Raw genomic sequence first — 11,883 nt, forward strand, 5'->3', positions numbered from 1 at the left:
GGAGCCCTTGGATGCTGTCTCCCCATCCCTGACCTGTCTGCGTGGGTCTCTAGACTCTCAGCCCTTCAGGACAGACATTGTCTCTGTCTGCGTTGTGCTGCACCCAGTGCAACAGGGCCTGATCCTGACTGGAGCCTCTGGGCGCTGCCATAACATCAGTAGTGATAAGTAATCAGGGCAGGCCCCGCTCTTCCAAACCGCGCCCCGCCAACCCTGCCATCCTCTCAGCACACACCACCCCAGCTGGCGCCCGGTACAACTATCCTGTTGAACCAACCCTAAGTGATACTAGGCTAGTGCAAACCAAGGGGTCAAATGCCCCTCCCAGAGAAGGGAGAGTCCGGCACCAGCTGGTAGTGGTAACCCAGCTGCTGATGGAGACTCTACACATTGGGGCTTGTCTGCCTGACATGTCATCGCCATGCCCTGCGTCTTTTCTCTTGCACAGGGCCTTGCTTGCGTGAGGGACATGGATGAGGCTGCCCTGAGGAAGGACATTGGCACCCTCTTCCCAGCACTCCACTCCATGGTAAGAGATGCTGGTATCACTCAGGCAAAATCCCGGGGCCTGTTGGCTTAAACTGGGTAGGCTGTGGGAAGAGCTGTCCCTGCCTCATCCTGTTCCCATTGGGGGATGGATCCTAGAGAACTCTCCTTTGGTTTCTTTTCCTCCCACTCACCCCACCCCCTTTGACCGGGAACATCAGCATCCCGCACCTTGTTCAAATGCTCCACATCTTCGGTTCCTGACCCGTCAAACTCTGCTTCTACATGAGCCATGGCCCCCGAAGCCTCGGCGTCACTCATAGACTGATCCAGCTTGCTGGCCTGTTCTTTAGATGGGAATTAGAATCTGCCTCTCCACCCTCACCCCTTCACTCTGCCATCCGAGGGCTGGGCCTGAGAGACACTTGATCTAGTTTGCCTTTGCTGGTGTTGCTTTCTTCCCCTAGGTGTGTCATCTCCCCAGAGAGGCCCTGGAGGAGCGGAGAGAGGCCCTGGACTCTCTGATCCATCTGGGTAAGAAACCCATTCACCTTTCCCAGAGAAGGAGATTTCCCAGAGCCTGCGGAATTTCAGAGCCCAGGCATAGAACTATATTCCCTTCCCCTTTATGTTTCACTCACCCCAGTCTGATTCACTCCTCTTCCTGCAGCTCGCTTGTTCCTGGTGGAACTGCTCGTGTTCCTGTTCAGGAGGCTGAACAAGGACGAGGAAGAGGAGACCTGTGCCAGTCTCTTCATTCTGGACCGGATAGTCCAATCCAACAGTAAGTGACCCCACAGCGAGGCCTTGTCTTTTGATGTCTTATGGCCTCTTGTGCAATTAGCAGCGCTTAGCACTGGGCCTCATTGGGGTCATTTATACCTGTCTGCAGTAGATAATCCAAGTCCTGCAGCCAGGGCCGTAGCAACAAAGAACGTGGCCCCCTCCGAACGGTGGCCCCCTCCGAACATATGTCCGGGCGGAGCCCCTTACAATGCAGAAACTGGAATGTGGTATTTATTTTGCCACTTTTAGGGGCCCCCTTCCTTGCGGGGCCCCCTCCGGTCGGAGGGTACGGAGAGCGCTCGCTACGCCTCTGCCTGCAGCCCCTCAGCCGAAGCTGCGGCAATGAGAGAGGACAGTCACTGCTGGAACTGCAAGCGTGGGCAGATGCAGCTGGTTACCCATGGGGGTAACCTGCCAGGAGGGTCATGTAGGGACATTGAGGTTGCTCTAAGGTTCCTGAGATCTCAGGTCCCTGCACACCCCAGTTTAACATCAACCCTGCCGAGCCGTGTGTCTGTGTCTCTTACAGTTTCCGAAATGACGCACAATACCGAGAAGCTGTTCATAGCCCTGGGGCCACTCCTGCAGAGCACAAGCATACGGGTGAGTCTAGAACCATGGCCAACGCGGCCAAAGCTAGTGAATGTCTGCCTGCCAGTGCAGAGCCTGCCGGGACCCTGTGCATCGAAACACATGACCCATCAGTGCTCCATAGTGTAAGGCAGAAGGTGGGGGAGAGAATCCCTGCAGGGCTCCGGCTGCATTGTCATCTCTGGGCTGCCTAGCAGTATTTCACCAAACCCCCCGCTGAGAAAGGATCCCAGCCTGGACTGGGAGGGGACAAGGTCCCTCCAAACTGTGTGCAAATCATTTCTGTTTCTCTCTGGGTCTGGCAGGTCAGAGAAGCCCTTGCTTATTTTATAAGGACAATGGGGGCGCATGGGCTCTTGGAGAAATCTGCCTCAAGACCCTTAATTGACTTCTTGGTTCGTCAGTGCACTCTGACCCTCGACAGCACGGTAAGAATCTGCAGAGACCTTGGTGACGGGAGCCCGTGAACAGGGCAGAACATGGGGTCAAGGGATAGGGAAGGGGGGCAGCTGCAGATGGGGATGGGCAGCAAATAGGACTTGGGAAGCAGATGGAACTGGGGACGGCACCCTCCGTCTACTGATGGAAGATGATGACAAATAGAAGACAGTGTTTTTTCCTCCCAGCCCATTCTCTCTGATCCCTCTCCCAGTTGCTGTCCGGGCTCTGTCCCTCGCGCAGGGAGGGCAGGACCCCTGGCTTCCTCCTTCTCTTGCCTCACTGTGATCATCCACCTTAGGAGACTAAGCCATGATGGATCTGGTTTTCACCAGGCAGAGGGGTGGAGCCTAGAACTGGCTCCACACAGACCCTGGGCTGGTTATGGCACAGTCACAGCCAGGGTTGCGCCTTTTCTCTTCAAGCCCCATTTTCACCCCCTGCCATGCCCACTAGAGTTACCGTGCCACGAAGCTCTCCACCGAATCTAAATCTCCCTGGTGTCTCCCTTACTTCTCACCATCAGGAGGAAGCAGACGGGAGGCGCACTATGGAGCTCGAGGTCCGCCAGCTCTGCTCCAGCACCCTGCAGTCCCTGGCTGACTCCCCCAGAATGGCCAATGTAAGTGACCCTGCCCCTCTCCATTGGACACAGGCCTCTCTGGGTCTGAGCTTTTCAATGAGACAGGCCCCAACCAGACTTATTTATCTGAGCCTCCCCGCTCCAGAACATCATGGGGTTGGTTAAAATGGACCCCGGATCCGAGCCAGACCTGGGTCTTTGGAACAGGGAACACTCACCGGCTGAGTGCCCCTGCACGCCAGCGTTTGGTGTCACAGGGGCTCTTCCGCTCGAGTATCCCCTGTGGTCAGTCATGCTGGTTCTGCAGCTTCCATAGCTCAGTCCCTCTTCATTGGTCCTTCTGTTAACTTTTCCCTGGCTGTTACAGGCTGGGGTCTATACAGCCCAGCACATTCTTGTTTTGCAAAAGCCAACCCTAGCCCAGGAGTTCCTGCCTCTCACCCACACTACCCTGGTGCCTACAGGAGAGTCCACTGAGCTGGGAGACACTACATCCAAATCTCATCTCTGCTGACTATTGCTTAGGTTTCCACACACTGCACAGACCTGTTTCAGAGTAGCAGCCGTGTTAGTCTGTATCCGCAAAAAGAAGAACAGGAGGACTTGTGGCACCTTAGAGACTAACAAATTTATTAGAGCATAAGCTTTCGTGGACTACAGCCCACTTCTTCGGATGCATTAGAGCTTATGCTCTAATAAATTTGTTAGTCTCTAAGGTGCCACAAGTCCTCCTGTTCTTCTTTTTGCACAGACCTGATTACTGACCCAGGCGTCAGAACGCAAGCCTAAGCAGTCAAGTATTAGCCAGCCCCCTCCACACACTGAACAAAATAACAGCGAGGTTGCGCACGGTGTTGTACTTAAAGTACTGCACAGGATCTTTTCAGGGGGAATAAGACTAAACGCCACATTTATTAGTAATACATGTATTCATTAACACTGTATTATATGCATATAATATATTACACTTACACTCACACACACACACAAATACACTCCGTCTTGTTGTTACCAATTAGTTGCTCCCCTTAACTTCACTGGCCAGGTGAGTTAGATGGGGAAGGGGTGGAGCCGGGCTTCTGCCGATCCGGATCGATGCTCCCATGTTGACAAGACGAGACCCGGAGTCCTCTGGAAGACACCTCACTTTTATAGCAGCTTTCCTCTTATGCAAATCTATACCAGATTCAAACTCTGTGTCTGTGTCCATTGGTCCTTTGTGCTGCTTTCTTTTGAGTGTTGTCCCAATGCTGCAAAGAGGGTGTTTCCAAAAGAAGGTGCTCGCTTCTAACCCCCGAGGCCATTGGTATGTCTGCTTGTCTTTAATGAGCCCACTTGACACGTTTTATTGTCCTTGGTCTGGCTTCCAGCCCCTCTCCAACAGTTGAGGCTGTCTGGAGGTGCTGCCTTCCATGCCTTGCTCATTCACACCTCATTCATTCAACAGGGCAATTGATTAAGAGTGGGGGGGGGGAGAGCTCTTGTTCTACTGCTAGCAAAAAGAAATTTTTCTTCTATCTTATTCTATCCTTAGGGGCTATAATATTCTACCAAGGGCAATGCAAAGTTTCTAAATGAGGCTTTGATACAAAGTCCCATGAAAACAGAGGTCACACGTAGGTAGACCCACCACAAGGTTATATGAAGAGGCACAATGTAAAGTGATATGAAAATTATCAGAGATTTATCTACAACGGTCACTTCAGGCAGAGCTGAGACTAGAAGTCACATTTCTAATAAGGCAGACCCAAGTATTGTGCACTCAGCTACACTGTCTTTCAGATTGAGCATGCCCAATATACGTGCTTTAGTTACTACAGGTGGGGATAGACCCCCGGGGATTCCTGATCTCCACTCTTCTATACTGTCTAGCAAAGAGTTGTGTAACCCTCTGGCACAGTGTGTGTTAAGTCCCCCTCTTGTCCACACAGCAGACAGCAATTGCGTCTGTGCTTCAAGTGGCGCAGGTCTGTGTGGGGATGTGAAGGTCAGAGCTCAAACCTCCCTGAGCGCCTGTCATGGTTTCACTTGATAGTATTGGGTTTCCTAGTCTCCTCTTTATTTATCAAGCTGGTGTATTGCGTTCCTGCCGTGAGAACACAGCCTTTCCCAGTGGGACTGGAGTTAGGAAATACTGTGCTGTCAATGACGATGCTACACTCAACAAAAGGCGGGGGGTCAGTCATGTGTCACTTGATTTGGTGCTGGAGGCAGACACTGATAGGTGTGAAGGGGGAGGGAGTGGGGATCGCTGCATGGTTCAGGCTGGGTAGAGAGCTCTGGCTGGCGGTGGCGAGGCCAGGGGTCCTGTCTAGTAGGAAAGAGAGAGCTGGTGCAGGAAGAGGATATTTCCCTACTGAGATGGCTTTTCTCTGCTCTGCAGGTTTTATGGCCTGGGCTGCTCCTTCAACTGAGCCCAGCAGCCCATGGGCCAGCCCTGCCTCTCCTCCTGCAGACCTCGGTCGGGGTGGTAAAGAGGATGCAGGAGGAAGGCAGGCTGCCCTTGGCCAGGAGGTGCGGCAAGGCGAACAGAGGTGAGTCCCAGTATTTTATCCACCCGCTCTTAGTCCTTCTGTAGCGAGAGGCGTCTGCCCCCAGGTGGGGTGGGGATCAGCTCTTGGCTCTGGTTCTGGCTCACTGCAAGGACACAGCCAGCCGTCAAGGGCGCAGGCAGAGCTCAGAGACGAATGCAAAAGATCCCTCCAGAGCCTGATGGGATGCCCCCCCTTTCTGTTCACAGGGTGTCGGTCAAGCCCCAAGTCCACTCTACCCCAGGAGCTGCTGGCTCGGCTGCTGGTGAGTAACCCGCAGCCAGGAGGTTCCTTTTGCTCAGTGGGAAGGAGCCGCTCCCAGAGCTGGCATGCAGTGTGTGGTGGCTCTTCTCCCCGCAGCCCCCAGAGGAGCTGGCTCGTCACATTCCTCGCGTTCATTGCACATCAACCCAGCGCCTCTCGGCATTTAACAGAACCAGCGAGCTCTCTGAGCCAGCCACCTTCCTGGCTCCCCTGATCCTGGGGCTGGACCGGGTCCCCCAGCACCAGTTAGTGCAGCCCTCAGACGGCTCCAATAGAAGCCAGCTGGAATGAGCCCTTAGGGACTGTTGTGCAGGCCCCCTCCTACCCTCTGGCCTCCAGCATCCTCCCTTACCAAGGGGCAGCTGGGGATTCCCTTTATGGCCCAGCTGCCTCTTTCGGGCTGCTTCAAGCTCCCCTTGTGCTGCTCTAACCTAGGCCAAGGATCTGACCCAGCAGCTGCCTGACGGCCTCTGGATAATCCTGTCTCCCTTCATCTGAGCTAGAGCCAGCCCAGGAGTGAGAGGATGGAAGGAGCCAATAGCTGGTCCATGGAGTGCCCCTGATCAACTGAAATATCCATCTCAATCCTGTCCTGGTTGTCAGCTCCACCTCCCTGCTGTCTCCTTCCCTCCATCACTGAGCTCTCCCCCTGCACCTGTAGGGAGCTCCCTTCTCACACTGCCTCGCAAGGGAGGGGTACAGCCACCTCTGCCTCTTTGTCTGCCAGATGCTCGGTGCGTCTTCGTTTATGACGGTGCAGGTCAGAAGGGCAGCCATGTTCCTCCTCTTCCAGCTGATGAGCATGTTCCAGGCTGGGTCGGGCCGGTTCTGGAATAACTACAAGACGGAAATGCTCCTCTACGTGGAAGGTGAGGAGGGAGTGTCTCCCCTTGCAGGAGCAAAGGGAGGGGACACCGTGATGCTGGGCTCAGAGAGGGAGAGGCCAGGGCCTCCCTCTGAATCCAGTATAATATGATGCTGTGACCTTGGAATCCGAGAGGATCACGTCAGGATCATATCCCTTGGTTCATCTAGCCCAGCCCCCCATGCCTAGACAGGAAGGATCCTTTCCAGGACCGTATCTAACCTTCATTCGACATCTCACACCTTAGGGAAGGATCTTGGCAAGCAGAACTCCTGGGTATTTCACATCAAGGGGTTTGGGTTTGAGGAGCATTGTTGTCCATCAGCAATTTGCAAAGAGCCATGGGTCCCCTCGGGGCCCGTGAGTCGGCAGCTCCTCCCCACCCCCTGCCAAACAAGAGCCAAGTTGAAGGCTGCTCCTCAGTAGAAGGGTCTAAACACAAAGGAAACTGACCTGCCCATCTCTTCCAGATCACAAGACCTGCTTCTGCCAGAGGGAGTGGGAGCAGCAGCTGCTGCAGGTAAGGGTCAGAGAAATGGAGGGCTGGAAAGGAACTCAAGAGGTCATCTAGTCCAGCCCCCCCCCCTCCCCCCCCGCCCACGCTGAGGCAGGATTAAGAGGCCCCTCAGCAGCACTACATTGTGGGACAGAGGAAGCGGCTGAGTCCAGCAGATGCAATTGGAGAAGCACCAGGGGCAGCTCACAAGGATTCACAAGCATTAGGAGGGACGTGGGGGGTGACAGTGCACGCTCCCTCTTCCCCTCCCCTCCCAGCTGTGGTGGGTTCCTGGCTGGAGCTATTGAAAGGACCAGTTTCTTGGCCCCTCTCGGTTCTAACTGGCTCTTCTTTCCCTGGCAGTTCCTGGAAGACCTTCTCTTTTTCATCTCGGACCACACCTGGCTGGGTTGTTTCATCACTAGTATCAGGCGCCAGCTGGCCTACGGTGATAAGCGGCCCGGTGACAAGGTCAGTGACCTGGAAGGAATTGGGGTTCAGTGCCTAGTTCAGAACAGCAGTCGCTAACCAGGGGCAGCTTGGGGTCAGTGAAACAGACAACTATACCCAGTGGGCTCTGTGTATGCCCCAATGCATCCCGCATGATGGTGTCTCTTTCACAGAGCTTTCTCTACAAGTGCTGGGGCACCGTGATGATGTTTTTTCCAGCAGAGAGCATCAAGCCCCAGCTATGGCTTCTGGTGGAGATGGTCGATTTCCGAGAAGAAGAGGAAAGAGAGGTGAGGTCTTTGCTCCTCCACTGTCAAGTGATCCCTCATTCTTTGTCAATCCCCTGATGCTACATGTGTATGTTCTGCCTTGGACAAGGTCCAGTGGATTGAAAAGATCTTCCTTATACCCATGCCCATGGCAATGACTTTGAGAGCCCATCTTGGCCCCTTGGCTTGTTGCTCAGCATTCCCAACCTCCATCTTTCTGTCTCTCAGGGATTCGCCCGAGCGCTTGGGCTGTGTGCCAGGCAACAGCTAGACGAGATTTTCGCCATCCTGGAGCACTGGGAAGAGTTTGTCAGCAGGGTGCAGCTCCAGCCTTCTGCCGGTGGCTCTCTGGAGGTACGGTCCCACCTAGCATCTCTGTTCTTTCATCCATCCCTTCACCAGCCTTTGCAGGTAAAGGGACCTGCCAGGGAGGACCCTGCTTCCCAGAAGCCTGTTCAGCGAAGAGCTGAATTTCCAAGCAGTGGCTCAGCCTCCGTGCAGGGAGCCCTTTCCTTACTCCTCCGTGGAGTTGCAATCACAGCACAATGGGGTGGATCCAGGGGGGAAGGTGGGTCCTGTTGTCTAAGCTCTCCAGGATATCTCCTGGGGAGCTCAGACATGCTCCATGCAGACCCATAAACAAGGCTCAGAGAGGGCCCAAAAGACACTGCCAAGCCATCAGCTCCCGCTGACACATTTCTAGCAGAAGAGACCCTTGGTCTTCCCCTGAACTGGGCTATTTCACAGACCTTCCTGGCAGACTCACCAGGGCTGGCATGTCTGACATTAACCTGCATCCCCCCTTCCCCTGCACCACCACCACCACCTTCCCAGTAACTCTCTGGGCCAGTGCAATCCACTGTAGTGCCAGTGACATCTCTGGAGCTAGGCTGAATTAAAGCAGCTGCTAGTGCGTCCCCTTCGGCTGCCGGGTCACCTCAACCACCCAATCCTGGGGAGCTGGGAAGGGCCTCGGAGTCCAGGAAATTCAGCTCAGCAGAGTAGCCTTTGGTTGCTAAGCCGGCTGGGTGAAAAATCCTCCCCTGGCCCCATTTGTAAGTTAGGAGCAGCTGGAGGCCATCCCTTCTCCTCACTCTTTCCTTTGCAATTCTCAGGAGCCAGCTTCCATCGAGCAGCTGAGAAGCCTCCTGCTCCTCACCTATGGGCACGTGGTCCACTCAGGCCCCACGGACCTCATCCTAGAGACCATAGGCTTCAATATCCTGGCTCCCATGCGACAACATTATTTTCTGAGCCCACACGTAAGTCAGAGCCCTCCCTTGTCCGCCCACACAGCACCTCCCTGGGCTATGCACAGCAGCACAGAGCTATGTCTTTGCATAAACTCAGCTCAGAGGGCTGGCCCTTTGCCCCAGGAGGGACAGGAGACATGGGAACAGCACCATTCTCTGTGACTGCCCCATCTCAATTAGCTTCTCTGATTCCAGGCCCGTGGAAGCTAATGGAAGGACTCCTATCTGGGCCTTGTTAGAGTGTAACTGAGCATCACTTGGTGCTATTGTCCCAGAGACGACTGTACCCTGTTTGGTACCTCTAGGCTTGTGCTGCACTCACAGATCAGAAGATAAAGATTTAGGGCCTTTTTCCCCACACACTGCCGTCAATGGTGTAGCTGGACACAAAAGGCGCACAGGGGGATTCAGGCCCCTAGCCCGGTTGACAGGCTCTGGTGCTGAAGGGGGATTTTTGAGATAACTCTAGGTTGTTTTCTTGCCATCGGAGGTTTGAGGCCAACGTTCAGTCCTACGCTGGTTACAATGCCCCTATGTGCGTCCCAGAGAAAAGGAGAGGGGATGCTACTTTGGTTTAACTAAATGTTCTCTTTGGAGAACGGATGCCTTGGTAGGGAGAGCCCAGCCAACTGCAGAGAGCAGCAGATTCCTGTCCCAGATCGGCCAATTACGACCTGATTGTCAGGGGAGCTGAGCAGCCCCAGGGCCCACTGACAGCTCTGGGAACTGCAAGTGCTCAGCACCTCTGGGAATCAGCCCATTCCTTGTATTCATCTCCAGAGATATTCCCCTAGGCCAGGGGTTCTCAAACTGGGGGTCGGGACCCCTCCGGGGGTCACGAGGTCATTACATGGGGGGGTCGCGAGTTGTTAACCTCCACCCCAAACCCCACTTGCCTCCAGCACTTATAATGGTGTTAAATATATTAGAGAGGGTGTTTAATTTATTAGGGGGGTCACACCCAGAGGCTTGCTGTGTGAAAGGGTCATCAGTAAAAATAGTTGGAGACCCACAGCCCTAGGGAATGCAAAGATGTTCCACTCGGCAAGCCAGGTCCTTTCCCTTAGGGCATGAGGGCAATCCCGCCTAGGACAGCAGCTCCCTTGTAGAGACTCGCCCTGTAGCCTTGTGTCTCAGCTCTCTATTGCCTGTGGCTGTTTCCTCATTGTTCTCTCCCCCTCCTGCCTGTGAGCCCAGGACCCACTGGTGAGATCTGCTTTTCTGAGAAGCCTCACGCTGGTGGGTGAAGCTGTCACCCAAGTGAGCAGGATTCCCTTGGTGAGCCAGGACACATACACCGTGCTGTCCCCCCTGCTGGTGAGTGAGCACGCTTGGGTCCTGGGAGGGGTCCCTAGGGCAGATGCACGTGCCACAGTCTCTGGCGTTTAAAGGCCATGTGCTGTGTTTGCGACCCGGTGCCCAGGGTTCTACATTGTGCACTGCAAACCCAGTGCTGATGCCAGATTCTTCTGGTGCGATTCCAGCCCAAGGAATTAAATGACACTATTTTCCATTAGCGGATTCATGCTGGGACCATTCCCCATCCCACTTCTCAGAGATCTGCCTGGCAGCCAGAAAGCGCCCTGGGGATTAACTCCAAGGGTTTTCACTCCGGGACATGATCCTGAGGAGTTAACAGGCGCAGCCCTCCCTTGGTTTGCAGGAAAATATTTGACCTCAGCTGTTCAGGACTCTAATGCTCCCCGTCACAAAATCGCCTCTGCCCAGATCCCCCTTCCCTGCTCCGTGGCAGATGCTGAAGTTTCCAGATGTGCCGTCAGGAATGGCGAAATAGGGGCTCTGGTGAATGTCTCCTGCATTCTGGCCACATGGCCGCTCCCAGGCCATCTTCCCAGCTCCGTGCCCCAGTGCACTGCACGCTGGGGCTGAGGGTCGGTGGGGGCGTCAAACTACATTTGGAGATTCCACGTCTTGCTGAGGAACCGGGCTCCCCCAAATTCTTTTGCCTTTGACTCTCTGCTTTGTGCTGCAGGAGATGCTCAGAGGCAAGGACCGGGCCCGGCTGCAGAGCCCCGATCACCAGCATGCCCTGCTGGCCATCTCATACATAGGGTACGTCCATGGGGCCTGACTCAGCTGCGGAGCCCAGCAGCCGGGGAGGGGCAGATGGAGGGAGAGGAAGTGGGGGAGGGAGGAGCTGCAATAAGAACCGGAGGATATTTCTCCCTGGTGGCTCAGTAACGAGCCATATCCTCCTCGGGCTCCGGGTCTCTTTATCCAGCCCCCATCTCTGCGTCTTGCCTGGTAAGAGGGAGCCCCTCCCGTCAGCATGAAGTGCTGTGAATGGGTGCAGCCGCAGAGCAGGGCCCAGGATCAGCCCCGGAGAGCAGCTTCCCCAGCAGAGCCCCTGCCGGGCCCAGGGGGCAAAGGCATCTCCAGACAGGACCATTCCCTAGGCGGTGGCTCTGCTGGAGATGCCCCCTGGAGCTCTGCTGCTAAGGGAGGGAGCTGTCCCTCGAGCCATCAAACTCAACCTGACTCATGCCAGGACCTGTCTCCGGTCTAATGGCCCCGTCTGCTCCGTTCCTTCCAATCAGGAAATTTGAGCCTCGCCTGTCTAAGGAACAGGAGGTTGAGACCATCGGGACTTGTATCGCCAGCGCCATGATTCAGCGCCCAGCCCTGGCGAAGCTGAGAGGGACTGAGGTGGCAAAAAGCTCCACTCTCCGGGCAGAGGTTAGTGAGGCATGGACAAAGCTGCAGCTTCCACCTGCCTCCTTGGCTGGGAAACTCAGCCACCCCCCTGCTGAGTAGCTGGACCCTGGCCCGATGCAGAGAGCTGCGTGTCCAGCCGAATCCAGCCCCTTGGTTTATTTTCCAAAGGGCTGGTGACAAGTGGCTACGCAGTTA

General features: G+C 55.0%; 1 protein-coding gene and 1 long non-coding RNA gene across 2 annotated transcripts; both read left to right on the forward strand.

The window, feature by feature from the left end:
* The first annotated feature begins 1,159 nt into the window (after positions 1-1,159).
* On the forward strand, positions 1,160-2,260 carry LOC135980095 (uncharacterized). The gene is made up of 3 exons (XR_010597322.1): positions 1,160-1,270; positions 1,802-1,875; positions 2,169-2,260. It is a non-coding gene; the product is annotated as an uncharacterized LOC135980095 (long non-coding RNA).
* A 4,167-nt stretch (positions 2,261-6,427) lies between these two features.
* On the forward strand, positions 6,428-11,709 carry LOC135980094 (maestro heat-like repeat-containing protein family member 1; the record flags this gene model as incomplete). The annotated part of the gene is made up of 8 exons (XM_065580167.1): positions 6,428-6,548; positions 7,015-7,064; positions 7,404-7,511; positions 7,664-7,780; positions 7,988-8,113; positions 8,875-9,021; positions 11,006-11,085; positions 11,571-11,709. Coding segments are annotated over exons 1-8 (888 nt in total), but the record flags the coding sequence as incomplete, so codon positions are not given.
* Between the last annotated feature and the right edge of the window lie 174 nt (positions 11,710-11,883).

This window comes from Chrysemys picta, unplaced genomic scaffold (genome assembly GCF_011386835.1).
Source record: "Chrysemys picta bellii isolate R12L10 unplaced genomic scaffold, ASM1138683v2 scaf1824, whole genome shotgun sequence".
Lineage (NCBI taxonomy): Eukaryota > Metazoa > Chordata > Testudines > Emydidae > Chrysemys > Chrysemys picta.